The 27,499-nt window shown below is 39.9% G+C and overlaps 1 protein-coding gene across 1 annotated transcript in view; it reads left to right on the top strand.

Annotated features, from left to right (window-relative positions):
• Window positions 1-27,499, top strand: part of LOC125226930 (laminin subunit alpha-1) — a 159,943-nt gene that overhangs the window by 121,825 nt on the left and 10,619 nt on the right. Inside the window, exons 14-33 of the mRNA XM_048131111.1 lie at window positions 3,047-3,202; window positions 3,607-3,698; window positions 6,113-6,349; window positions 7,631-7,857; window positions 8,453-8,578; window positions 8,968-9,126; window positions 9,826-9,992; window positions 11,177-11,335; window positions 11,619-11,773; window positions 12,016-12,252; window positions 13,677-13,854; window positions 14,201-14,360; window positions 14,997-15,121; window positions 15,408-15,521; window positions 16,584-16,788; window positions 23,578-23,693; window positions 23,908-24,074; window positions 24,622-24,754; window positions 25,939-26,091; window positions 27,089-27,220. Coding sequence (XP_047987068.1) covers window positions 3,047-3,202; window positions 3,607-3,698; window positions 6,113-6,349; window positions 7,631-7,857; window positions 8,453-8,578; window positions 8,968-9,126; window positions 9,826-9,992; window positions 11,177-11,335; window positions 11,619-11,773; window positions 12,016-12,252; window positions 13,677-13,854; window positions 14,201-14,360; window positions 14,997-15,121; window positions 15,408-15,521; window positions 16,584-16,788; window positions 23,578-23,693; window positions 23,908-24,074; window positions 24,622-24,754; window positions 25,939-26,091; window positions 27,089-27,220 — 3,198 coding nt within the window. The remainder of the gene's footprint in view (window positions 1-3,046; window positions 3,203-3,606; window positions 3,699-6,112; window positions 6,350-7,630; window positions 7,858-8,452; window positions 8,579-8,967; window positions 9,127-9,825; window positions 9,993-11,176; window positions 11,336-11,618; window positions 11,774-12,015; window positions 12,253-13,676; window positions 13,855-14,200; window positions 14,361-14,996; window positions 15,122-15,407; window positions 15,522-16,583; window positions 16,789-23,577; window positions 23,694-23,907; window positions 24,075-24,621; window positions 24,755-25,938; window positions 26,092-27,088; window positions 27,221-27,499) is intronic.

Raw genomic sequence — 27,499 nt, 5'->3', positions numbered from 1 at the left:
TTAAAACCAATAGGGCAATACATTTTCCGAGAGAAGCCGATTTTCACAATTTGCTAAGGCACTCTTATGGATAAAATGTTGAAAGGTAGTCACTGAATGTGGAGGCCTGTTTCTGAAATAATAAATTAAACGGAAATTGAAGGATGAATCTCTTTCGATTTTAGACCACAGTTTCCTGTTACAAATAAAGAGGCGCTCGCATCCTAAAATTATCGCCCGCTACTGCGGTATTACTAACAGAAAGTTCCCGTTTATTTCATTTGACAAATGTTTTCTGAATAGGTTTCTGGGGCCTAGAGAGATTAACAGAAGTTGTATATTTACAATTAACTTTTGGGAACTCCATTAGCGCGTTGTAGGATCGATACACATTTCCGCAGTTGCTTACTAAGCACCATTTATTAGAATTTTGCGGCGGGACTATTTGTCAGTAACAGAGGAGACGCCACAACTTATTCAAAAACGGTTCGTAAGGTCAGAGGACGAGTCCCAGTCCCAATTGAATTTAGTGTAAGGAACTAGAAATATGATGTTTATAACATTACTGTGCTTATGACTTAATTTAGAAGACTTCGGACTCCTAATATACCTGACATACAAGAATTTGTTAGGACACTCATAAAAGGGAGCGCAGATTCTAGGCAAAATGGGTTTCTAGTGGTAACAGAAAACTTAAAATTATTGCCGTTTAAATAGATATTGATGAACTATATTTATCAGAAGTAAGGTCTTGAAACCTAAATGAAAAGTAAAAGCTCAGCGCTTAAGGTACGCAGTACTTATAGCTACGATATTTTGACCTATTGGTCTCGGATGACAGGCAAGTGTAAATACCATTGTCATCGTCCATGGCGCTACATGCTACAGCCGTGACGCACGTACGACTTTTAAGAAAATTCTAATTATATGCCATAGGATAAATAAATGATTGTCATCTCGATATAATTGTAGAATCAGGTATTACCCTACATAACAGTTGCATCTTGTTTGTGGGAAGTCCCGCTGCATATGGATTTTGGGAAATAAGCAAGAATACAGTAAATATTAACCCGTATGTTTATGTGTATACATCAGTTTATAAAGAACGTGAGACATATATATTCGCACAAAAGAGCAATATAAATTATATTGCTTTGCAATGTGATAAATTACGAAAGTTCTGAAAAGAAAACTATTTACTATCTTAAGCTGATGACTGAATTTTAATTATAAATGGGTAATCGTACATAATGATGTTTGAAGCCCTTATTTGAAGAGTTATCTGTCGTCTTACATTCTTATTAGAATATCGAAATGGACTAAAGAGCCATAAGTCGTAATGTTTTAGAATTACTAGCTCACGAATCGTACAATTTTGCCTTTATAAATTCGGCTAGCCAGCACATAAGTCATAAAAATGATAAGCCTAAAAATATATGCATCACATATTCATAATTATTCAAACACAAATTAAATATTTCAAATATCGAAAAAAGCATACTAGCTAGACATAGTAAAAGACTAAATAAAGTTGACATTTCATGTATATTCATGGAAGTATCAAAGTCAATTTAATTAGAAATAATTGCCTTCATTTGATCTTCGCCTAAGTATGTGTGACTCATTAGATCATTGATTCGTTTCAATCGCTTGTATCCCAAAGCTTTTTGCTCAGTTGACCCATTTTAATTTAATAGGAAAAATTTGCATAGTTTCCGTTCTCGTAAAGACTTTGAGTAGGAGCTTACCTTTTATTATATGGATCCTTAGCTAATCATGGCCATGGTATTGTTAATTCAGTCAGAAGCCGAAAATGTATTATCATCTTATTTGCAGTTTTGCTACCAGTCCAGCAGTAACGCATACATTATCGCGATGTGGGTATACATTACAAATTAACATATGATAGCGTGCAATTTCTTCCAACTCAAACGTCCATTTCAATTGTTTTGGCAAATGTATATTTCATATACAGAATTCATAACACATTATGCTATGGGAAATATTGACATTTGGCAGTGGGCTGTGTAAGACAATGTTTAAGCTATGTCAATATTGCTTATTACTCAGTATACTAACAATAATATATGCATATTCGGAGATACATATAGGCGCATTACTTATGGCACAGTAATCAATTTACATGAAAAATAAAAATTTCAACATAATGTCATAATGCTCATGGCACTGCTATGATATAATTGTGTATTATAGTTACATGATATAATTATAGTTATCTTAAGCAGAAGAAGACTAGTATCTTGGTGAATTTATATAAAAAAAAAAAAAAAAAAAAAAAAAAAAACATGTATATGATCTTGTTCTGACTAGGGACTGTTATAAGGGAAACGTGAGACAAATTTAGCCGACGTTGATGTAACACCCATTGATGAAGGGGAAGCTCTTCAGAGTTTGGGTTGCTACAGATATTTTCTCACAAAAATGTTATTGAAATAACAGGTTTTATTTCCGTAAATATTGTAATACCGATCTATTAACTACTGGCTTCCTGTCGGTTTTATGTTATACATAAATTAAGTGATTCACCACCATCATAGAGTCATAATGGATAACTGTGCTGTGCTGTGTGGAGTCAGTTTCAACTCATGAAACCTTAGTGGCTAAATTTTGAAACATCCCGTTGTATACCTTCCTATTTCTTATTATGACATTTCTGTATAAATAAAGTATATCAGTCACAGTACGCCCTAACCAGCGCCGGCAGAGGTTTAAACACGTCTCATTAGTGGTTCAAGCAAAGGCACGGACACCTAAATAGAACCGTTTTTCCCCCGAAGGGTAAAAAACGGATATTTAGGTTCCTGCCGAAGCTTGAACCACCCTTAAGGGCCTTGCCGGCTAAAGGTACTGAGGAAAAAGCAGCCGAGCGCTGGTAACCGGGCGACACTAGTACTTGACTGGCGCGCCAGATGGCGCTACTAGTCGAGGAATTCACTCGATTAGGGCCGAGTTATGAAGGTGTTAATCTCATTAGTGGTTCAAGCTTCGGCAGGAACCTAAATATCCGTTTTTTACCCTTCGGGGGAAAAACGGTTCTATTTTTTAGGCGAACGTGCAATCTACCGCAGTCCAAGAGCTAAACTACAGCATAGATGATACCTACGCGCGTCTCCGTGGTCTACAAACCGCTTTTGAGACGTGGAACGAGAAGGCTGAAGATTTACCACGACTGGCTGATTCCGTTTGGATGGCGGGGGACAAGGTAAAATCCACGTATAATAATTTAGTTTAAACTACAGTATAGATTATGCCAAATATATGCTTCTGAGAGGCTTAGGTGAAAACTGAATGTCGCAGAAGAAAACTACCACGATTGATTTGAAGACCCTTGTCTACGGTTATACCTTTATAACCGTTTTTCTAAAGTTTATATGTCTACGAGCGTCTTTGGAGACTACCGGCAGTTAATACTACTACTAGTAAAAAAGTAGTAAAAGTACTACTTACTAGTAGTAGAAAACTGAAAATCTACTACAAACTAGTACTATGTCAAGAGGCAAGATATGAATAATATCCCATCCGGTCTACCACCCGGTGGGCGGTGCGGTGCTCTCTATGGTATAAGTTTTTTTTTAATAAAATGAAATTTTATTTTGTTGCTTAAAGGTGGCAGCTATGGAGAAAGAGGTTAGGCCCAGAATGGCAGCCGCTAGGAACACCGGACTACAATGCAGACTTATTCTAGAGGTAAGAATATTGTTGACATCATCAGTCAATTTCTATCAAGTTTTGAGGCGATTGTTCAAAAATATAAAAAAAAAATGACAAAATCCCTTTTTCTTAAAATATCGTACAGAAACCTATAGGTAGTTCATTTTGATTTGAATAAATAAGAAATCTCTATAATTGCAACCCAAGACCCCCCAGTCTGCAAGATTTAGAATAAAAAGCCTTTATAATTCCAACTAGCTTTTACCCGCGGCTTCGCCCGCGTAATAAAAGTATTCATTAAGATTTTCATTTGGATCCGTAGCGTAGGGACCGTAGGTTTCTCTGTAGGTATATTTATCTGCGATTATTTCGATTTCACATAATACTTTTGCTTGCAATGATTGTAGAAATATTACACATCGACCACAGCGTAGGTAATTCTACACCGTGTTTCACTTAACACTAAAAACCTGAAAACAGTTTGTTCAGAATCGAGAGTAGAATCGATTGAGCTATATCTTGATGGGGGTAATATTTTTATTTAAATTTGTATTATTAGTTATTTTTTACGTGCCTATTCTATTGTACTCGTAAGACAACATTGAGTATATCGCATTGCTAGAGGTTGTTTACCTTTTTCAGTATTTAGGGGTATTAATACTGGCTGGTTACTTGGACGATTATTTTTTCCGCTACGAGTTTGACGTTGTTTGTCAGTTTAATCTTAATGTTTATCATAAGTCATAACAAATTGAATTCGTATGTCGTTAAACCTTATGTCGTTGCAGTAACGTACACAAATAAATAGTTTTATGGTTTATGGTGGAAGTTAGCAATTATTTTATTGAGTGTAGAGCTATAAGTCAAGTAGAGGTGTACAGAAAATTAAAAATTCAATTAAAAAAAAAGTAACCATCAGATTAAAAGATGAATACTCTAGATGAGCTTAAAAAAATAAAAATCAGTTGGGGTGTCTGAGGTTTTGAGTGTTACCGGAAACACGTTGTATATACGCTGGGGAAACCTTTATAAACATCCCACATAGCCCGTATTTGGACACTATGATCGGTGGGTAAAAAGTACTTTTTTCTACTATCCCTTACAATTTTTTACATTTTGCTTAGGTATACTTATCGCAAACGTAATCTTCAAGCAAGCAAACAACGATCGTCTTAGAGCACATTGATTGTAAGAGACCGCCGACCGATTATCCGTATCCCTCTAACGATACCCATATTATCCGTATCCGTATCCGTATCCGTATCGCTATCGCTATCCCTATCGCTATCGCTATCGCTATCGCTATCCCTATCGCTATCCCTATCGCTATCCCTATCGCTATCCCTATCGCTATCCCTATCGCTATCCCTATCCCTATCCCTATCCCTATACCTATCCCTATCCCTATCCCTATCCCTTATCAAGATGTTTAATGATATAACACTTTAAGTTCTCGCGCTTTGTACACATATATTTAAAGTCACATACAGGTCGAACGCGATTAATTAACATTATTTTTACCTTTTTTCCCAACGTTTCGGCCAGGTTGCACTGGCCGTGGTCGCGGAAGACTGACGTCCCAGCAAAATGTCACAGGAGATGTAAACAACACAAAACTACCCGATATTAATTTATATAAATGTTCGGGGTAGACAAATAAATATAATCTACCCGCTTTTAGTTAATGTTTATTTCTCACCATGTTTATTTTAAAGGTAAAAATAATGTTAATTAATCGCGTTCGACCTGTATGTGACTTTAAATAATTATATGTTTAATGATTTCTTATCAAGTGCTAAAATATAAAGTTTCATGGTTTTATCTTTTAAAATTAAGAAATCCCATACAAACTTTCAACCTCTTTTTCAACCCCTTCATCCCTTTTTTTCGAAATAAAAAGTAGCCTATGTTCTGTCTCAGGGTCTAAAGATTGTCTGTTCCAAATTTCATCAAAATCGGTTGCGTGGTTTAAGCGGGAAAGCGTAACAGACAGACAGACAGAGTTACTTTCGCATTTATAATATTAGTATGGAGTATGGATAGTATGGATATGGATAGTATGGATAGTATGGATGGATAGTATGGATAGTATGGATTAATCCTCTGTGAAGGAACAAAAAAATTTAATTAGTACGTTCTTACATATTTTTAAATTAAAGGAAAAATGGAAAAATTCACACTTCCGGCAGGACTCGAACCTGCGACCTTTGGCCTTGCCGGGGCCATCGCGCGCGGTTCAAGTCCTGCCGGAGGTGTGAATTTTTCCATTTTTCCTTTAATTTAAAAAATATAATATCGCTCGCAGACGTTTCTGCATGATAAAAAACAAAATTTAGTACGTTTTTGTCTTGAATGAAAAACCTGATACATTTCAAAAAAAGGCCTAATGCCTTGAGATTTCAATCATCCAGTTTTCACCGTATTAAAACTAATTCTTCATTTTTTTCAATCTCACCCCCAGGACGTGCTATCTCTCCAACCACACATTCGTCGACGACGCCGGCTCAGCACTACTCCGCGCGCGCTCTCTCCTTCTCACTCTACCCGCCTTATCTACAGAGTTGGACTCGCTCACTCCCGCGGCGGAGGAGAAGGAAGGCATTCTGTACAACCTGACGCCTGCGTATAAGAAGAAATATTTGGACGCGGTGGAGAAACATGTGAAGGAGCTTGGAGAACAAGCAAAGGAGTATAAAAAGTAAGAGATATTCTTTATTTTATACTAGCTTTTGCCCGCGGCTTCGCTCGCTTTAGAAAGAGACAAAAAGTAGCCTATGTCACTCTCCATCCCTTCAACTATCTCCACTTAAAAAATCACGTCAATTCGTCGCTCCGTTTTGCCGTGAAAGACGGACAAACAAACAGACACACACACACTTTCCCATTTATAATATTAGTATGGATGAGGAGTGTTTCCAAAAGGGCTCATTTCTCATTAAAGCCCCTTTTTAAAAGACACTCCTCTACTGGATTTAGACACAGAGTTGGTCTCGCTCACTCCCGCGGCGGAGGAGAAGGAAGGCATTCTGTACAACCTTAGGAGAAATATTTAGGACGAGGTCGAGAAACATGTGAAGGGGCTTGGGGAGAAAGCAAAAAGTATAAAAGGTAGGAACAATTTTATTATTTGAATGATTTGTAACTATGTAGTTGACATTCGCTCCCGAAAATGCCGAAGCCGATAGATCCAGGAGTTATTGCGCTAACCACGAATCTCCACCAAAACTGAGCCTGGAATGTTAATTATTTAAAATTAACTTGCACCAGAGGAACATCAGGTTTGACAGGTTTACATCCCAGCAGAGGGTATTTTTTTCCTTTAATAGAAAAATGTTTAGAATCGTTAGCAGACGTTTCTGCTTAATAAAAATTAATTTAGAGGGTAACTGGATTAAAAGAAGAAAGAAAAAGCACGCGATTCGACAGCAAAATTTTAAGCCAAGCTGAATGTCATTGATCTTCAGGAGTGGCCGAGGAAGATCAGGCCTTAAACCGTCGCATAATTGGTTGACTATTGTCAACTGATGTATACCTGGTCTACTATTTGAAACATATTGATTTTGTATGCTCTAAAATAACCTGTATAGTGTACTTAATACTATTGCTTTTCACTTGTCTCTTTCTTTATTACAATCGCCATCAGATAGGTAACTGATCGGCCGGGACGCGCGAAAATATCTGGGTTTGTTCAGATATTTGAAAGCACCGCTTCGGTATATCTTTTGTCTCCACTGTATCTTTTGCTGAGGTATGCCAATAAAGAGTATTCTATTCTATTTTATTCTATTCTATATCAGTGTGCGTAGCCGAATGCACAAACGCTCACGAAACGCTCACGATAATCACTTTCGTAGCTATCTATCTCTATCGCTCTTGCGTATTGGCGCGACAGAGCCAGACTACATTCCTGCGGCGTTTCGCGTCGCAGAAATGGCGACTGTACACTACGAGTATTATTAATCCAACTCGTCTATTCCAGTCTATTCGCCGGCACCCGCGCCCTTGCGTCCGCCGGCGTGTCGGCGGCGCGCGCCTGGGCCGACGTGGCCGCCGCCGTCCGCGCCGCCGCCGCGCACGCCGCCGCCGCCGCCGCCACCGCCGCCGCCGCCGCCAAGATGGCGCCCATGATGGGATCCGCGGAACAGGCGAAGCAAGCGTCGAGTGATCAGAAGATGAGGGCTGCTGAGGTGCTGAATAAAGCTGAAGGTATCATCTCATATTTGTTGTCTTATTTATTTATCACTGCAGAAAGGTTGCAGTCACACTTCAACAGTGACGCCGACACCGCCATCAAAATGGCGACGATGATAGGCTCCGAAGAGCAGGATTAACAAGCTTCGAGAGCTGCCGAAGTGAAGACTAACATGTCAGACTTTATTTTTCCACACCTTGCTTTAAATTTGGCACTATCCTCTTGCAGTCAGGAAGTTTTCTGCTCGATCTGACTTGCCATCATTAGTTTGTCCTGCATATTGCCTTAATTGCCACTCCTATTAATGGGGTATTCTCACGGCCATATTAACGACTAACAAATATAGACGTTAGACTTTCGTGAGACATATTCAAATATTTAATGAAACTACGGTCGGCTACTCACGTTATTATATCGCTACTGCTGCGACATGTTTCGGACCTTTTGGAGGCCGCTCTTCAGGCATAAAGGTGTTCACACGACGGCTATACTCCGTGCACTGAGCGCACCGATCGCCGCTCCGCCCGCTGCGCGCGTGCTGATAGGGTGGAGACTAACAAAATATTGGAACGTTTCTGGATAAAATCCTCTTATATTGTTTGTTTTCAGAGCTCCGTCGTCAACTGGACCATTTGAGGAGAGGAGCTGATTTAGTAAGCGTAGTGTTGCGTGGACTCGGCTGGCAAGAACGGGACTTAGGGGCGAGGCCCAGCGCTCGCGTCGCACAAACTATAGGTATGTCACGTCAAATGTTTATAACGAGGAATAATTAGGAAAACTATCAAATATATTGTAAAACACTGTTGAATGTCCACAACCAATTGATTTGGAGCAGATTTCGGCGGCCATTGACCAAATATAAGATAATTTTATCATATGCGCTTATGAACGTCTAAAAGCTATGCCGGCTCTAACCCTACGCCTCAGCCTAGAGAAGATTTCAGGCCTCACTTGGAGGATCTCTCAAAATTAGGATTTCTTAGGACAATGTTGAACAATGTTTCTATCTGCTAAAATTATTGTTGTTTTGGCTGACGCCGTTCGTTGTGTAAACAGTGTCACACTTTTTAGCGAGCAACGCGAACCAAGTGAATTCCAAGGCTAAATGTTTTTTTTTCCTCCAGCGGCAGCCAACGAGCAAGCGGACCGAGTATTCGCAACGACAAGGGTTTTGTACGACGAGGCGAGTGAGATAAGACGCCGAGTGCGATATAACCTGCGGAGACAGTTGACAGAGCTGCAGAGACACGGGGACACTGCCCTAGGGGCAGCGCAGGAGCATGGTAAGTGATACAAATAAAATGGGCCGTTTATTCAAAGTTGTCCACCCCACTTTTTTTTAATTTGGAAATTTGTATGTGGTTTCCACTCAGAATCTCGAGCTCTTTCAATTCAATTCTAATGGGAGAAAAAAAGTGTCCCAAGGTTTTCTTCCCATTCCGTTACCATTTTTTCATACATTTTGTATGGCGGTAACGGAATGGTAGGTCTAAAAAATGTATGGAAGTCTTGGAACATTATTTTCTTCTATCAGGATCGAAAGACCTCGCGATGCTGAGTATGAATCGCGTAAAAAATACTCAAGTTACAAAAGAGTGGGGTGGACAACTTCGAAAAAAATGGCTCAAATAAAGGATAATAAATTAAATAGTGATAGTCTATGATAGCGTTAAAGAAAACTCGAGATTTTTACCCGTTCCTCAACTGTTTTAATTAGATTTTATTTGAATATTTGCAGTAGTTTGTTTTTTCCATAATCATAGTTTATAACCAGGTTAATGACAAATAAGACTTTTCTTTCTTTTTATTCCCTTATCTGTAGATAAGGCTACAATTTAACACAACGACTACACCACCCTATAAAATAACAATGACATGTGTATTTGATATATTACACTAGCCATTGACGCAGAAGAATTTTATGAAACTTACGGAGTTGGAAGAGTCCAATAACGTTAAAAATATAATATTTATCTCTTCAGTGTCACAGATCCGCGGTAACATGCTTCGCGGAAGCGAAGCAGCAGAAGCACTAGCAGCGGCCGCAGCAGCGCGAGCTAAAGAGCACGAGAGAGCCGCCGGCCTCGTGCGGCCTCGGTTACAAGAGCTGCAGGATAAGATAGCTAGAGCGAAGCATGCTGCTGACTCGGTAAGTATTCTAATAGATAGCTTCAGTGTCACAGATAGTAGCAAAATGCTTCTAAAGAGCACGAGAGAGCCGCCGGCCTCGTGAGGCCTCGGTTACAAGAGCTGCAGGATAAGATAGCTAGAGCGAAGCATGCTGCTGCCTCGGTAAGTATACTAATAGATAGCTTCAGTATCACAGATCAGTGGCAAAATGCTTCTAAAGAGCACGAGAGAGCCGCCGGCCTCGTGAGGCCTCGGTTACAAGAGCTGCAGGATAAGATAGCTAGAGCGAAGCATGCTGCTGACTTAGTAAGTATCATAGACAGGTAGACTTCAGTGTCACAGATAGACCCAACATGCTTCGCAGAAGCGAAGCGGCAGAAGCAGTGGCAGCAGCTAAATCAGCGCGAACTGAAGAGTGTAAAGATGGCAAACCTGCATGTTGCAATCACAGCGCGCAGTGGCCGCTGAGAAAAAAGATGAGCATGTCGTGCGTCTTTTGTTTTTGAAACGGGAAAATTTTCTCTGCGGTGAAAGGCAATCGTACTGACAGATGTTTCTTTATGTTATATTATGAATATTCTTTTTATTTTATATTGATTACTAAAAGAACCTTAGTTCTATTTTTCCGCTGGCTAGCCGACTACAAGAGGAAGAGCTGGTGGCCTAGTGAGGCCTCGACTACAAGACCTGTTTGCAATAGACAGGCTTTTAGTACCATAGATCCGAGGTTTTTCTTGTATGCTTTGCTATTGTCATGTTTCAAGGTCAGCAACGCTATGTTAACTCTTTGTTATTGGGCCATTTTTTTCAAAGTTGTCCACCCCACTTTTTTTTGGATTTGGAAATTTTTATGTGGTTTCCACTCAGAATCTCGAGCTCTTTCAATTCAATTCTAATGGGAGAAAAAAAGTGTCCCAAGGTTTTCTTCCCATTCCGTTACCATTTTTTCATACATTTTGTATGGCGGTATAACGGAATGGAAGGTTCGAAAAAAAGTATGGATATCTTGGGACATATTTTTCTCCTATCAGGATCGAAAGACCTAGCGATTCTGAGTATTAATCGCGTAAAGAATACATATGTTACAAAAAAGTGGGGTGGACGACTTTGAAAAAAATGGCCCTATTACTGGTGTAAGTATCAATGAATATGATTTATGTCTATTTTGTTGACATATTTTTTTAATTTACAATTTTTCCGTAGATCACAGTGTCAGTAACATCCCTACCGGGCGGCGTTGGTTGCTCACGCGCCTACACAGCACCAGCGATGTCTCCTGCCGTCTCACGCGCGTCTATAGCCGTCTCTTTCGACGGAGCCGTGCGTGATGGGCAGTTGCTACAGATGACAGATGAGAGCAAGGTATGACTCAATAGTGACGTCACTACTTAAGGCAATCGTGCTGTTAACAGTACTGAAGAAACTTATGACAGGCTCTAAAGTCTCTGAGTAGTTTTCATATGCGAGCTCATTGAAAATGCATTTCGTTTTGTAACCACACATGTCGAGCATTCTTCTGTTTGGTTCAATTTGTCAGTGTCTCCGGATAGTTTTCTTATTAAAACAATCTTTTAAAGTTTCAACACTCCATATTTACCTGTTCCAAAATTTTTTACCGTTTTAGTAATTATTTATTATATTTCAGGAAACCCCAAGCTATATGAAGTTGTCAGTGCACAAGCAGAAATTTCAGCTCAGTTGGGACTTGGGCGATGGTGAGGGCATCGTCACTCATCCGGAGATACTAGAACACATACATGATGATGCGGACCACAACACTTACACGGTGGATATTGAGAGGTAAGCCTTACTATTGAAACGTTTTATGACTTGAACAAAATCAACATATCCAAAAGGCTCATATAGATCATGTCAGTCCGTACCTAACTAAAATTTTTTGCTGAAGGTTTTTGTATTTCTCAACTTTTGGTTGTATATTTCAACAATTTGTTGATCGGGGAAGAAGATTTTAATGAGTCATGACCTATTTCATTTCGTAGTTCTTCTTTTGTCAAACAAATAAAATGACCTTATTTTTTTAGGGTATGGAACACCGTCCGCCTAACAGTTGAGCGCGCTGGAAAACCCTCAACCACCGTCTCCAACACAACCCTAGGTTCCTCTGTATCTCTCCACGCCACTCGTCTCTGGTTAGGAGGGGGTGGCGGTGGGGGGTTACCAGGGTGTGTTCACGCGTTGTACTGTGACGAGAGAAGAGTGGGGCTGTGGAACTTTGTGGAACAACCGAGAGAAGCAAGGTGTACGGGGTGCACGCAAAGGTAATGTTATTCATTATAGACACATGGTTACCGTCTGCAATAGGCGAGACAACTAAAAAAAAACTAATTAGTCCGTCAGTTAGATTGTCAAAGAATTTTAGACACGTTTTTTTTTCTCGTAAACGAAAAATGACGACGGTACAGTACGTTGAAGTTTCGCGTGACATCACAGCCGTCACGCATAGGTACAACTTTTACTTAGAAGTGACGTCACAAGCCCCCACTCCGGAACTTTGATGCTCTATATCTTTGTATGTTTTCATTAATTAGAAAAAGCGAAAAATATGTGTTCAGTAGTTTTGGACGATCTAACTGACGGACTAAACAGAATGCCTTTTTAGGGTTCCGTAGTCAACTAGGAACCCTTATAGTTTCGCCATGTCTGTCTGTCCGTCCGTCCGTCCGTCCGTCCGTCCGCGGATAATCTCAGTAACCGTTAGCACTAGAAAGCTGAAATTTGGTACCAATATGTATATCAATCACGCCAACAAAGTGCAAGAATAAAAAATGGAAAAAAATGTTTTATTAGGGTACCCCCCCTACATGTAAAGTGGGAGCTGATATTTTTTTTCATTCCAACCCCAACGTGTGATATATTGTTGGATAGGTATTAAAAAATGAATAAGGGTTTACTAAGATAGTTTTTTGATAATATTAATATTTTCGGAAATAATCGCCCCTAAAGGAAAAAAAAGTGCGTCCCCCCCCCTCTAACTTTTGAACCATATGTTTAAAAAATATGAAAAAAATCACAAAAGTAGAACTTTATAAAGACTTTCTAGGAAAATTATTTTGAACTTGATAGGTTCAGTAGTTTTTGAGAAAAATACGGAAAACTACGGAACCCTACACTGAGCGTGGCCCGACACGCTCTTGGCCGGTTTTTTTATGTAGTCGTCGTCCCTATTCTTCTGTAAGTTCATGAGTCTATACGCCTCTCATTAGTTGGAGATGGAAGTGGTAGGAATCAGGCGGTCTGTTGACCACGTATCGCTTTGATTCAGTCAAATTTCCTAGACCTAAGACTTCATCTCATCTAGCTACTTCTGCTGCAAATTTTTTTGACCACTCGGGAATCCACCATTAAGAAGATTGCATGGAACTGTGGGACAAACTAGGTGAAAGCTACCAGGGGCCCGTTTCTCGAAAGGTACAAGCCTTGTATTGTATCACAAGTGCTCGAACTGTCAAATCGTATGGGTTGTCATGGAAACACACTTGTAATACAAGGCTTGTACATTTCGAGAAACGGCCCAATTCTCGAAACTACAAGTTACAATTTAGAAGTGGTTGTCAATGTCTAATATGACAAGTAGGAAAGAGGATTTCAATTGTAACTTGTAACTTTCAGTTTTGAGAAATGGGCCTCTGGATATATCTACACACGCACTTTGTCTCAAGTGACCACGGTGTCTTGCTTTCAGATGGTACAACCCAGCGCGTGGTGGAGAGCCGTCCCTAGCATGGTTCAACGGCGAAGGTTACGCCGAGCTGAAACGGTCAGGGTTCCGACCTTCTGACCGGCGGTACTTCAGTGTGGCCTTCACTGTGAGGACACGGGATCAAGATGCACTTCTGTTCATGGCAGTTGACGTTGCTAATGTAAGTACGCTATCTGAGAGAGATAAAGATAACGAAGGTTTTTGAGGTTTTTACATGTAACGAAGGTCCAATGTCTCCTCATCAAGAGGATGCCATATCAATTTCCCTAACATTCTATCTTAATGGCAACGTAGTCATATTTTGACACTGATTTAAACGTTCACCTTCTTATTCACTACTTCGGGACTCGCTTTAAACTAAAACCTCTAAGAAACCTCTCTAGATCTTCAAAAATTGCTAAATTACCTATCTCCGTTTCTAAGTATCAACTTCCCGAAAAAAAAAACAACGTTTGCAGTCTGTCGTAAACTGTCAACATCATTATTCAAAATTCTGTTTCTTACAGAACCGTTCCATCTCCGTCCGAATGTCATCCTGCCGAGTGGTCTTCACAGTACAGTATTCAGACGCCCGGCTAGAAATAGCGGCACGAGGGCGCCACTGTCACGGTCGAGCCGTTCATGTACAAGCTGCGAGAGTCTTCGCTAGCAACAAGCTGGAGAAAGGTACTGTGTCGATTGTCTCCTGTTTTTATACCAAGGACTCTTTAAAAGAAAAGTGAATAGACTGTTACTGAACCGATGAGCTCCATCATAGACTCATTCTCTCACTCTCCAAAATGGCCGATCGGATCATAATTTATACAAATATAAGAAGAAGATAAGCCGACTTCAAGAAGGATAAACTATTTTTAAGTATATGCGTTATCAATTGATAAGTTTGACGTCGGTGCCAAGCCAAACAGTATCATCTTTTTGACTTCTTTGCGCAGAAGGATGAAGCTCCTTTTGGGTAAATTTAACTTTTTTTTGCCCTAAAAGAAGAAGTTTCTTCTGTGTAAAGAAATCGGTTAAATCCATCAGGTGCGACTAAGGTAAAAGGTAAAAAAATAACTTAACAACTTGGCTAAGACTCTAAAGAAGATGTTATGTTATGGAATGTTCCGTTTTCCCTAATTTAGCTTGTATTAGCCTAAGGCCCACTTGCACCAACCACTTAACTCAGGGTTAGTGGGCCGACATCTGTCAAAATCCATGTAAAATGGTTGGTTGACCCTCCATTTTCGTTCTTCGGGTTAGCCCTCCATTTTCGTTGGTGCAAGTGGCCCTTAGCCGTGTAAGCTGACTCCCCCTTGTCCCCAGGCAGCCTGCGTGTGAACGGGGAGGAGACGCTGGGCTCCCCCGCGCCGCCCGTGCAGGCCGCCGCCGCATTGCCCGACCTCGCCGCCGCCTCCTACTGGATCGGGGGCGCGCCCCCTGGCAAGGAGGCACCTGCCCTCCGCTTACTGGGTGTTTAGGAGCACTTGTCTGTCGATAGAGAGGGATATGATGTACTGGATACGCCGACGAGGAACGGAGTGGAAGCTAGATGCATGGACAGAGTGAGTTTTATGTCAAATTGTTTAATATGTCTTCCGGGGAACCCCTGGGATTTTGGGTGTCTAAGGGCCTTTTCGTTTCTTCGGATACGCCAACTGGTGTTGAAGCCTATGCATGGATAGTCTTTGTTGGGAGATTGTCGCCCGCCTCCTACTGGATTGGAAGGAGAAGGAGGCCCCTGCCCCTCCGCTGCTTGGGTGTCTAGGAGTATTGTCTGTCGATAGAGAGGGATACGATGTGCTGGATACGCCGACGAGGAACGGAGTGGAAGCGAGGTGTATGGACAGGGTGAGTAGTGAATATGTCAAATTGTTCGCTACCTGCTATGATACGCCACCTCCCAATGGATTGGGTGCTTGGGTGATAACATTGAAGAATAAGTCTGGGAAGAGTTGTAACTCCATACATCAGTAAATGCCGGTTATTTGTATCATCATCATCAGCCCGCTGCAGTCCACTGCTGGACATAGGCCTCCCCAAAGTACGCCACATAGCCCGGTCTGCTGCTTTATGCATCCAGTTTCCGCCAGCCCCTTATGCAAATCATCCCGCCATCTAGCCAGAGGGTGTCCCACACTACGTTTACAAAGACGCGGTCGCGGGCGCCGTTATTTGTATAGGCATAGTTAAGTGACCTCTAGCGACAATCTCAATTTACTGATGTATGGAGTTACAACTCTTCAGATTTCAGATTTCAGATCTTTATTGCCTTACTTATTCCTCTATGGTGATAAGCAAGGTTATGATATGGTGGGAGGAGGTTACCCAAACTGCCCAAGACCGGGTAAATGGAGAAATATAATTCGAGCCCACAGTATAATAAAGAGTACTATCGTACAGTATGGCCACTCCCGCTCCCCGCTGAAAGTGCCGCCCACCCCCTCTCGGTTTCCCCACAGTTACCGCCTGTCAAAAACGCGAACAGTCGACCTGTCATATTTCACTCATACAAGCATAGTACGCGTTCACCTACACGAGCTTAGACTGTGTGCTAGGAACGCGCTACTTTCATATATTTGATCGCCAGTGTCCGAGCTGTTACCCGCAGCAGAGGGAGCAGTAACAGGATGTAAAAAAGAAGAAGAAAATGATATGCTGCGGGCGTAGCACACTAGTTGTATAAACTTTAACCGGCATCGATGTTTCCCTATTGCACTTGCATTTAGAGCGAAAATACGGACATTATAATTATCATTTATCACACGACCATGCTTGGACAAAGCTCCGGCAAGGAATGGTGTTGAAGCCAGATGCATGGACAGGGTGTCTAATTGTCTCTGACCTTAATGACCTTATCGTCTTCTACTGGATTAGTGGAACTGCTGCAACAGCTCTTCATTTATTTTACAGACTCTCCGCACAGCGACACTAGAAGGCACCGGCTACGTTGAGCTCCCATCCCCCATCCTTCGGCGCAAAGCAGCCTTAGGGCTCACGTTCCGCGCCCGCAGCGACGGCCTACTGCTGTACAGGGCTCCGTCCACTCTCAGCGAGAATGAGGTTGATGACGAAGATGGAGACGACAAGCATTACCTTCGGCTGATGCTGGTTGACGGTAAGTCTTCTGGTGGCCCATTGGGTCCTAATACAATCTCCAAACTAAAGAAAATTAGTGCACAGAGAAATGTCATCTTACTCAATAACAATAATAATAAACGACTCAAAGGACAATAGACGGAACAAATTAGTTCCGTAAGTCCTCCCGTTGTCCTCGTTGAACTCATATTGACGGCCTGCTGCTGCTCTATGTCCAATCCCTAATATTTGTACTCCATGCTGTCCTTGGTCTTCCTCTCCCTCTTTTTCCTTCTATTTTTCCTTCTAATATGTTTTTCAATATGTTATATTTGTTATTTCTGTGTATGTGGCCGAAGTAAGCAGTTTTCCTTCTTTTTATTGTTAGCACTACTTCCATTTCCTTTTCCATTTTAACTAGAACCTCCTTGTTTGTTACTTTATCTACCCAGGATATTTTCAACATTCTCCTATAGAGCCACATCTCAAAGGCATTTAATTTTTTGATTGTGGATTTATTTAAAGTCCATGCTTCCGACCCATACATTAGATCGACAGCACATAACATTTAACTACTCTCCATCTCAGTTTCATTCTTATGTCCCTATTTATGTATAGTTTGTTCATCTTCATAAAGGCACTTCTGGCTATCTCTATTCTTGTACGTATCTCCATTTCTGGGTTCCATCTCTCGTTCAGCCAGTATCCTAGATATTTGTACTTGTTTACCCTCTCCACTGCCTTTCCATTTATACTTAAAGGTTCACTATCTGTATGTTTTTTGCTTATTATCATATATTTTGTTTTAGATATGTTTATTTTTAGACCATACTTTTCAAATTTTGAGTTCAATAGATTAAGTAAAATATTCAGTTCCTTCATGTTATTAGCGAGAATTGCTGTATCATCCGCGTATCTTAAATTATTTATTATCAAACCGTTACTTTTAATTCATATGTCTACGTTTTCAAATGCTTCTTGAAATATGAATTCCGAGTACAGATTAAAAAGAGATGGAGACAGTATACACCCTTGCCTTACACCTTTAAGTATTTTTAATTCCGTGGAGTTCTCTTGACCTACTTTAATATGGGCCGTCTGGTTCCAGTACAAATTCTGCAACAGTCTCTTGTCCTTATCATCAATGTCTGTGCGTTGTAAAAGTAGTAGCAGTTCGTCGTGCTTAACATTGTCGAACGCTTTTTCAAAATCAATGAAACAGACGTAGACATTTTTCTCGTGTTCCAGACATTTTTGTACTAGTACTTGGATGGAAACTAATGCCTCTCTAGTTCCGAGACCGTTACGGAAGCCAAACTGTGTCGGGCTGATATTACTATCGATCCTATTGTATATTCTGTCATGTATTATTTTGAGGAGTATCTTTAGAGCATGACTCATCAAGCTGATCAACCTATTGTAGTGTGCACTGTACGTTACACACACCTTCACGTAATCTCTCTATATATTCCGTAGGTTAAGGATCAGTAATAAATCATACATTCAACCTACAAGTTGTTTCGATCAACGCTCCTCCTTTACATGGCGATCCTGCCAGTGCGGCCTTGTGCTGCACTGGCAGCGCGCTGCGCTTGCCAGTCAAGGTTGTGAAGTGAAATATAAGTTATTTTAAATAAAACATTTCGGACATTAATAAATATGCGAGTAAGTGACACTGTGTGGAGCGGAAAAATAACAAACGAACAGTTTTGTCAGGACTTGGAACGTGAAGTAACAGTGAAGGTCACAAATTTTACAATAGCGGACACTCGAAACGTATATAAAAAGTGATTTTAAAATGGACTAAATTTCATCATTTTCATCTAGAATTAAAATTTAAATACCAACTGCCGAGAGCAAAGTTTTTAAGAATATGGAGCAGCAGGGAGTTGTTGGTGTCCTTGGTCGAGCATGGCATCTGGAGGTCCAAGGTCAGCAAAGGAGGGCGAAGGTTGTGCATGTGGAACGTGATAAAATAAAAGTGAATGTGCGGTTTGAAAAAGTGTACACGAATAACTATACAATCTTTTTTCTCTCGGTCTTAGTTAAGTAGTTTCGTTTATTTTTCTTTTAGTTTATAAAGTTTAGTTTTAAAGTTCTTTTACTTCTACAATGTTATAACTGCCGCTTGATGAAAAAAAAACTTATATGGTTAAAAAGTTGATCTTTAATCTGTTACGAGAAAAAGAAATATTATTGACTACACCTGTTAATTTTATTGCATAAAAACGCGGATTTCTTTTATTCATTTCTTATTATTTTCTAACATACATTTGATAATTTCATATTAAGTACTACATTTCATATAATAGTTACTCAGCATACTTTTATACCCAGCAAATATGGCACATGACGGCGGCGCGTGTACTCCTTATAGGGATTGGCATGTGTCGTCTGTTATTTCATCTCCAATTTCACAGTTCGTGCACTCATCATCACTTGAATATTATAAGAATGAAATTAAATTGTAATTACAGTGCAACACTTTAAATACTTATTTAAATTTTTTACCTTCCAATATAAACTACATACACAACTACCGAATTTTAACCATATATGTGTGTTTAATGTAACTTAATTAGATTTATTGTAACGTTACTTTTTATTAGATATTATGTTTTATTTTTAATGATGACGAAGTAAAATTTTATCGGACGAGACTTTCTATTAATTCATGGATCTGACTTATTTAATAAACAAAGGAATGGAGAAATGTATAGAAATAACAGATATGACTTTTTAAATAAAAATGGTACTTATTGTAAATGAGAATAGTTTTGAAGGTAAGGTTTGTTTTTGTAAAGTTTTATAGTTTGATTTAAAGGAATGTTTGTTTCGTAAAATGATTGGTCATCGAATGCTTGTGGAAAAGTTCAGTGAGGCAATGAATGTGAAAGAAGTGAAATGATTGTAGACAGAATTGATTTATGGGAAAATTTAAACACGTAAGTTTTTCGAAGGACTCTTAGCCTGATCAACTGAGGGTTGCCGGATTTCCTACATGTTAAAGTTTTCATGGAGTGTGAGATTAGTGATTGCATTTTTGAGTGTTGTTTTATTTTGTGAAAGATGAGTGAAAGTAATTAATTGATAACAAATATAATTATGTGACTATCGCAAATCGTTGGCCCAAGAGGCAGCGATTAGCAAGGGTACGCCAGGGTACAAGACAGGTAGGGAATCCTTGGAGATCTGATCATGATTCGGTCGAGTACCAATCGTGAAGACTCCTTGGACACATGGAAGGTTATTATGTAAGGAAGTGTTAAAAGAACTGCCTGTATGAGAAATATATAGTATGTGTGCGCGCTTAAAAAAAAATCCTTGTACCCTGAGCAAATAAAAAAAAAATATTGTAAGGTCGGCCGACCACGTGCGTAAAAGCGTTGCGTACCCTTGATCTTATATAAATAATTATTGAGTCTTGATGTTTGTGAAAGATATAAATAAATAAATAATAAGGAATGACGTCATAATGAAATAAATGTACTATGTACTTAAATAATTAAAAAAGAAGCTTGCAAGTGCCTAATTAATAATGTATAATGCAAATGATAAATGACAGGTACCTAATGATAATGACTAATGAAAATACAGTGACCCTTAAAAGGACGCATAGACCGTACGGTAGTGTATTGACGAGTACACTACGAATATGAAAAAAAAGTAATAGGAACTTATTATGTTTTTTTTTTTGTAAATTTAATTCAATGTATCTTGAGTAGTTTTAATGTTTTATTTGTGTTTTAATGCTTTTTTTTTGTGTAATGAAAAAAAAAATATGTTCTTTTTATTTACAATTCTATTTTTGTCTTAATTTTATGTCATCATTGCGTGCATACATTTGTTATTCACTATGAAATATGCCTAAATAAAAATAATAATTGATATTATGTAAAATTGACTTGTACACAGACATTGTGACTATTGGATATAACCTTCTATGACAAGTTTTAAATGTAACAATACTGAATGAATATAAAAAAAATGGTGTACATTATTTTGGCTTACTATTTTGACGAATTTGTTGTTGTTTAGAAATGAAAAATATTAATTAGAAAATTTAATGTAAAAAAAAAAATCTGATATACTTACTTATGTCAAATGTGTTTAAAAAAAATGTATACTTATCTGATATACTTACTTATGTCAAATGTGTTTAAAAAATGTATTACCTACTCAAAAAAAACATGTAACCTATTTTTTTTCTTTTTTAAAGGGGGGAGGCGTAGTGTGCACTGTACGTTACACACACCTTCACGTAATCTCTCTATATATTCCGTAGGTTAAGGATCATATATCAGTAATAAATCATACATTCAACCTACAAGTTGTTTCGATCAACGCTCCTCCTTTACACTATAGTCACCGCAGTACTTAGCTGTAATCTTTTTCGGGAGAGGTAGAAACGATGACATGAGCCAGTCTTTGGGTATTATACCTGTATCGTATATATTATTTAACAATTCAACCAAGACCCCAACATTATCGTCATCAACTAATTTTAACACTTCAGCGTATACTCCGTCGGGTCCCACAGCTTTTCCATTTTTGAGCATTTTTATCGCTTTCAGAACCTCCGATTTTAATATGGAAGGACCTTCCAGATTATCATCATTAACATTATCCCGGTTAATATTACTTCTGTTATCACTGAAAAGAGTTTCAATATATTGTTCCCAGATTGAACCCTGTTCGTTTTTGTCTAGTATTAGTTCATTACGATCATTATAGAGTTTACTTGTAGTGTGCTTCCTATTTGTCTTTGTGAAGTCTTTTATTTTTTTATGTAAGTTAAGACTGTCATGTTTGGCATCTAGTTTTTCTATTTCTTCACATCTTTCTTCTAGATATTTTTCTCTTTCGTTTCTAATTGCAGATCTTATCTTTTTATCTAGTTCGTAATATTTTTGTTCATTTACATGTTTGTACTTTCTCCGTTCCTCCATTAACTGTAGGATATCCTGTGTGATCCACTCATTTTTAACTGATGGTTTTCTGGTGTAGCCCAGTTGCGTTTCGGCAGTCTGGAGCATAATTTCTTTAATATTTTGCCATTTGCGTCGTACAGCTGCGTTCGTGACCAACAAAATGGTCCCGACGGAAGACCAGCGCTGACCCTTGGGTTAGCATTTTATGCTGAGTCGGGACCATTTCGTGGTAACTTATATGTTTAATTTCTTTTATTTGCTGTTTCTGTTTTCTTACTTGTGTATTTTGTAGTTATCACGAATAAATAATTGATTGATTGATTGATTGATTGATTGATTTGTTTTCTATATCTTTGTCTTCATATAAGTCTGGCTCGATAGTTTTCATCTTGTTAATTTCATTATTTAAATATCCTTTGGTTCTATCCCTAATAGTTTTTCCTTTAGTTGACTAATATCGAAATTAATTTTCCTTAAAGGTGCTTTACGTATTTGCTTTAGCTTCAATTTAATTTTTGCTACAACTGGATTGTGATCTGAACCTATGTCGGCACCAGGATATGTTTTCACATTAATGATTGAGTTTCTGAATCTGGTCGGTAACATTATATAATCTATCTGATTCCTTACGATTTTTCCTGGGTTGTGTTTTGGAGAAGTCCATGTATACAGTCGGCGTGGTGGGTGTTGATACCACGTGTTGGTGATGATTAAGTCATTTTCTTTACAAAACTGTATTAACCTCTCGCCCCGTGAGTTTCTCTTGCCTAGTCCATGTTCACCAACTACTTTCCCCTCTGTACCTTTCCCGACTTTAGCGTTAAAGTCGCCTATTAATATAAATATTTCTTGAGACTTTATTCGTTTGATTATGTCTTCTAGCTGACGATAGAATTCTTCAATTTCATCATCACTTTTATCAGCAGTAGGTGCATATGCTTGCAGCACATTTATATTGAAAGGGTGGGAACTTATCTGTAAAAGCATACATCTTTCCGAGTAGGGCAGAAAGTAAGTGACATACCTAGTAAGGTCTTTCCTGACAAGCATTCCAACTCCATGATGGTGGCGTTTGGCGGCAGCTGGGTTACCCGAGTAGTAAAGCGTGGCTTCGTCAGATGTATAAATACCATTATCAGAAAATTTTATTTCGCTAAGGCCGAGAATGTCCAACTTTAGCCTTGTCATTTCTTTTATGGTGTTTTCCAATTTACCTAGCTTTTTAAGACGCCTTACGTTCCAAGTAGCTATTTTTAGATGGTCCGTATTTCTTCCTGTTATCTTCAGCTTTTTTCTTGATCCTGTGTTTTCTTCTCCGGTAGTGGATTTCACATCATCAGGCCCGGAACCTAAATGACGCCGTTTGCTGTCCGGATCGCATTGCTCACTCGTTACTGTAGTATATTGACTTTGCATGATGATTTTTCTTGGGATTTTGTTTTAACCGGTGCAGTGGGGTCCCACGTCCTTCTGCACAGTCCATTGTGTTTTATTGTGATTTGGTGGCATTTAGTTTAGTAGCTACTATTATTTTTTCGTTGGTGATGATGCTGTGAGTGTATATTGTTTGTGATAGTATGACCTTTATGATTCTTCTATTTCTCTATTTCACTGGTAGGGGTGGAATTAGGAGTCCTACCTGCCCCCTATCCGCGTCTGTCGCCGCCCAACTATGTTGCTTGGCTTAACAGGGTTCCCCCGGTATTTCTACCTTCTGGAAGGTGCGGATTTGGAGTTGAGTTGCAGAGGGTAGAATGACCTCTTCTGGTCATTTATGAGTCCCATACAACCCCTTCGAACCCCAGCTGCTCTATAGGATTCTGTTTTCAAGTGATAATAATCCTGTATAATGATTTCAGGCTGTATGATCAGATTGATCAGGTTAATTTTGGTTTCAGGTGAGCTGGAACTGACAGCAGCAGCAGGAAAAGCGGAGCTGCAACTACGTACAAACGGCACGCGGTTTGACGACGACATCAGACATTCTGTCAGAATCGTGAGAGCACATAAACAGGTAAATTATATTAGTATGAAAACCATGACTTGTGCTCGGCAGAGACAGATAGGAATACAGAAGACATAAGAATACATTTTTGCGCTCCGGCACTGGCAGACGCAATCGCGCATTTTCGCGATTACTGTATCACGCGCGATAGAGCGTCCGTGTAAAGGCGGCTATTAATCTTATTTATGTTTCATAATGTGATAAAAATGTTGCTATATTTCAGCTTGAGCTATGGGTAGACGAGGACCGCCTGGCAACAGGATCGCTAGCTGGCAACGCGTTGCCAGCTCGCAATAAAGGCTTGTTCATCGGAGGCATGCCGACGACGCAAGATGGTCCAATGTACAAGGGCTTTAGTGGGACGGTTGCTGATCTGATAGTGGACTCCAAGTAAGATTTACCTAAACATTTTTAGGAAGGCAACTTTATACGGTACTTAGAAGAATTCTATCTAACATTAAAGTTACTTTAGTCTGACGGGACAAAGACGAACTATCAGAAGTTATTTTTGAACACTCTTCTATCATCGGATTTGTGCTAAAATCATAGTCATTCGATAGATCGGCATCAAATCATCAAGTCGATATATTACTCTCCAAGATGATATTTTTGAGCCCATTTCTCGAAGCTACATACAAGTTACAATTTACAAGTGGTACCAAGTCAATGACTAATATGACAAGTTGGAGAGACTTCCGCTTGTAACTTGTAACTTCCAGTTTTGAGAAATGGGCCCCTGAACGGCACGTCCGTGTCATGTTGCAAGTTGTCGGGAAGCACAAAGGTTGTTGAAGTTTGTAGTAGATTTATTGGACTGTAGCCACGTGCATCAGTTAACGTATTCGGTGATCAACATTTTAACCTTTATCCATCTCCAATCATACCTTCTTCTTACTAACTGGCCTGCTTAGGCCCACTAACTCTGTGTTGTTTCCAGTGTGGTTGGGTTCGAAACAGCTGTGAACTGGAGTGCGGCTACATTGGGGCGCCGCGAGCCACCGCGCGCCGAGCGGCGCTCCGAACCACGGGCGTTACAGGCGCCTCCAGCTAGGAGTGCGGAGTGCACCAAGGTAATACACAGCTAAACCACAGTATAATAAACAGTACTATCGTACAATATGGCCACTCCCGCTCCCCGCTGGAAGTGCCGCCCACCCCCTGTCGGTTACCTCACAGTTAACGCCTGTCAAAAACGCGAACAGTCGACCTGTCATATTTCACTCATACAAGCATAGCATGCGTTCGCCTACACGAGCTTAGACTGTGTGCTAGGAACACGCCTCTTTCATATATTTGATCGCCAGTGTCTGAGGTGTGGCTAAACTAAGGGCCAGTTCCATCAACCACATTTGACAGACCCATCATCGTCACGCAGCAGACGTCTATGGAACTTCCCATACAATCAAATTTAACGAACGCTTTAACGGTGACAGATGGTTTGATTGCAACCGGCCCTAAGTCTCAAAACTTCTACCCGGATGAAATAGAAAGCTGAAAGTTTAGACCGGACGATGAGAGATATAATTATTATTTGAGCCGTATGCCGTATGGCTGTAGGCGACTATGACTTTCACAGTGCATAGACTTCCATATCTCGATACAGGCTTAAAAGTTTTGAACCTCAGTTTTGACAATTCGGCCCATATTCTTAACTTGATATATGTTAAAATGTCAAATATTAATATTAGCGCCATCTAATGAATAGTCACCCAAAGTACCTTATTCTTGACGGTTCCGAGGTACGTTTTTTTTTAAACTTTATCTGTCTATGACGGGGTTGCATTGACTCAATTTAAAGTGGCCACTTTGACAAGCTAATTGGAAACTTGAATGCATGCAGGTGGCGCTGATTGTCACAAATACTACTTTGTGGATACCAATATTGGCTATCTTATGGACGTGTCAAATAAAAATGCTACCGCGGCGGCCGTTAGAACTAATTTTACTCCTACAAAGTGAGGGCAGCACCAGTGGTGGAACTAGCTAACTCTAGCTAATTAGGGTAATACGCAGTTACTGACCAACGTCCAATAACTGGCCACTCTAAACTAAAATAAAAATGAATTATTTTACCTGCAAACAGGGTTCATTTTTACATAAAATTTACAGTACTAGCCACGTTATGCTAAAATGAATTCTGATTACCATTATTATACAGAATTCACTTTCAGTACAAGGTGGCCAGTTATTAGAAGTAGGCCAGCTATTGGCAAATTTACCCTGTAACTCAGTCATAATCGACTCATTATTTCAGACGGCGTCGTACACGGTAGAAGCTGGTGCGGTGAAGTTTGGCGACTCGCCCGGGAGCCACGCGACGTTGCGACTACCGCCTCGAGTGAAGGAGCTGACACTCTCGCTGAACTTTAGGACGTTCGCTCCTGACGGTCTTCTGTTATTAGCACCGGTAAGAAACATTTAAAAACTAAATAAATAATATAGCACGTATAAAAGTCTAATAGTATTACAGACGGCATCGTACACGTTCAAAAGCAGGGGCGGTGACAGTTTGGCGACTCATCCCGAATATAATGCAATAAAAAGTTCCACGTTGACGCTTCGTCGAGATTTCAGTTCTCGGCGTGAAGGCGTTCGTAATACCTATCACTCGTGAATTCTTGCATGAAAGTGCCATGCGTTCGCGGCACTGACGGTCTTCCCGTCGATCTTATCTGTTTGCCTATAACTTCGACACGTTTGAACGTAGACAAGTTTCTTCTTACGAACATCAAAACTTGAAATATGTATAGGGAAAAGTGCGTCATTATGGAATACTTTTTAAAGAGTTCTTTGCAGTGGCACCTTTGTTCAACCCCAGCCAGTAAACGGACACGTTTTTGGAGAATCAATACTCTCTTGGCATCTGTTGAATTTCCCCAAATCAGTGTACCGTATGACATCAAGGAGTGAAAGTGTGAAAAATAGACGTTTTTAAGCGACTTCCTTGATATCAAAGGTTGTAGTTTTTTCAACGCAAATATAGAACACAACCTATTACAAAGCTGATCGACATGGCAAATTCAGATTCGAGTCATTACAAATGGAACTTAATCGCATTTTTTTAAAACCAACCTCCTACGTTTCAAGGACGACATTGTCCCGGTGGTCTCGAAGCATACTGGTTGGTTTTACATATTAAGTACCATTTGTAAAGCATAGGGATTTATTCCTTCTTGCTTATTTCTCTAATTGCTGAGGGTCTGACCTGTGTACCACATGATTCCATGTGGCAGGTTTCTAGGCCTTTCGATACCTTGCGAAATCTGAGGCATCATGGATCTTCATGGAAAGAGATTTACTAACATGGTCGGATTCTCGTTAGACTCAAACTCTGACCTGCCTTTTATGCAATTTATGTTCCTCAATATTTTCTTCAAAAATCTTAAAGTTATCTTCATTTCCAGGGTACGAAAACGAAGCCGAAGCACTACATGGCTCTCTTAGTCCGCGAGGGCAAACTGCGTCTGTACGTGCGCGGGCGGCGGAGAAAAGAGCTCTCGCTTGCCGCTACGGTGTCTGACGGAGAGTGGCGAGAGGTAATTATTGACACTTGAAAAGCTTTATTTACTTAACTGGCACGAAACATCTAAATCAGTTTTGCCTCCAACACGAGAGGCCTCCGCTTTGCTAGGTCTTGAGACTCTTGAGCGGTATCGCGGAGTACCTACACGGTGGTCTACTTACACTCTAGTCCAACGAAATTTTGGGTGACCCTTTGGGCCCTTTTGACTGTTTGATCTTCACCCATCCTTTCAAGGTGGCTGTCAACTTAGCCTGAAAAACTTCATTCTAGTAATAGTACATTACATCAGAGG

This window comes from Leguminivora glycinivorella, chromosome 6 (assembly GCF_023078275.1).
Source record: "Leguminivora glycinivorella isolate SPB_JAAS2020 chromosome 6, LegGlyc_1.1, whole genome shotgun sequence".
NCBI classification, from domain to species: Eukaryota; Metazoa; Arthropoda; class Insecta; order Lepidoptera; family Tortricidae; genus Leguminivora; species Leguminivora glycinivorella.
This window is presented reverse-complemented; position numbering and strand designations above follow the sequence as displayed.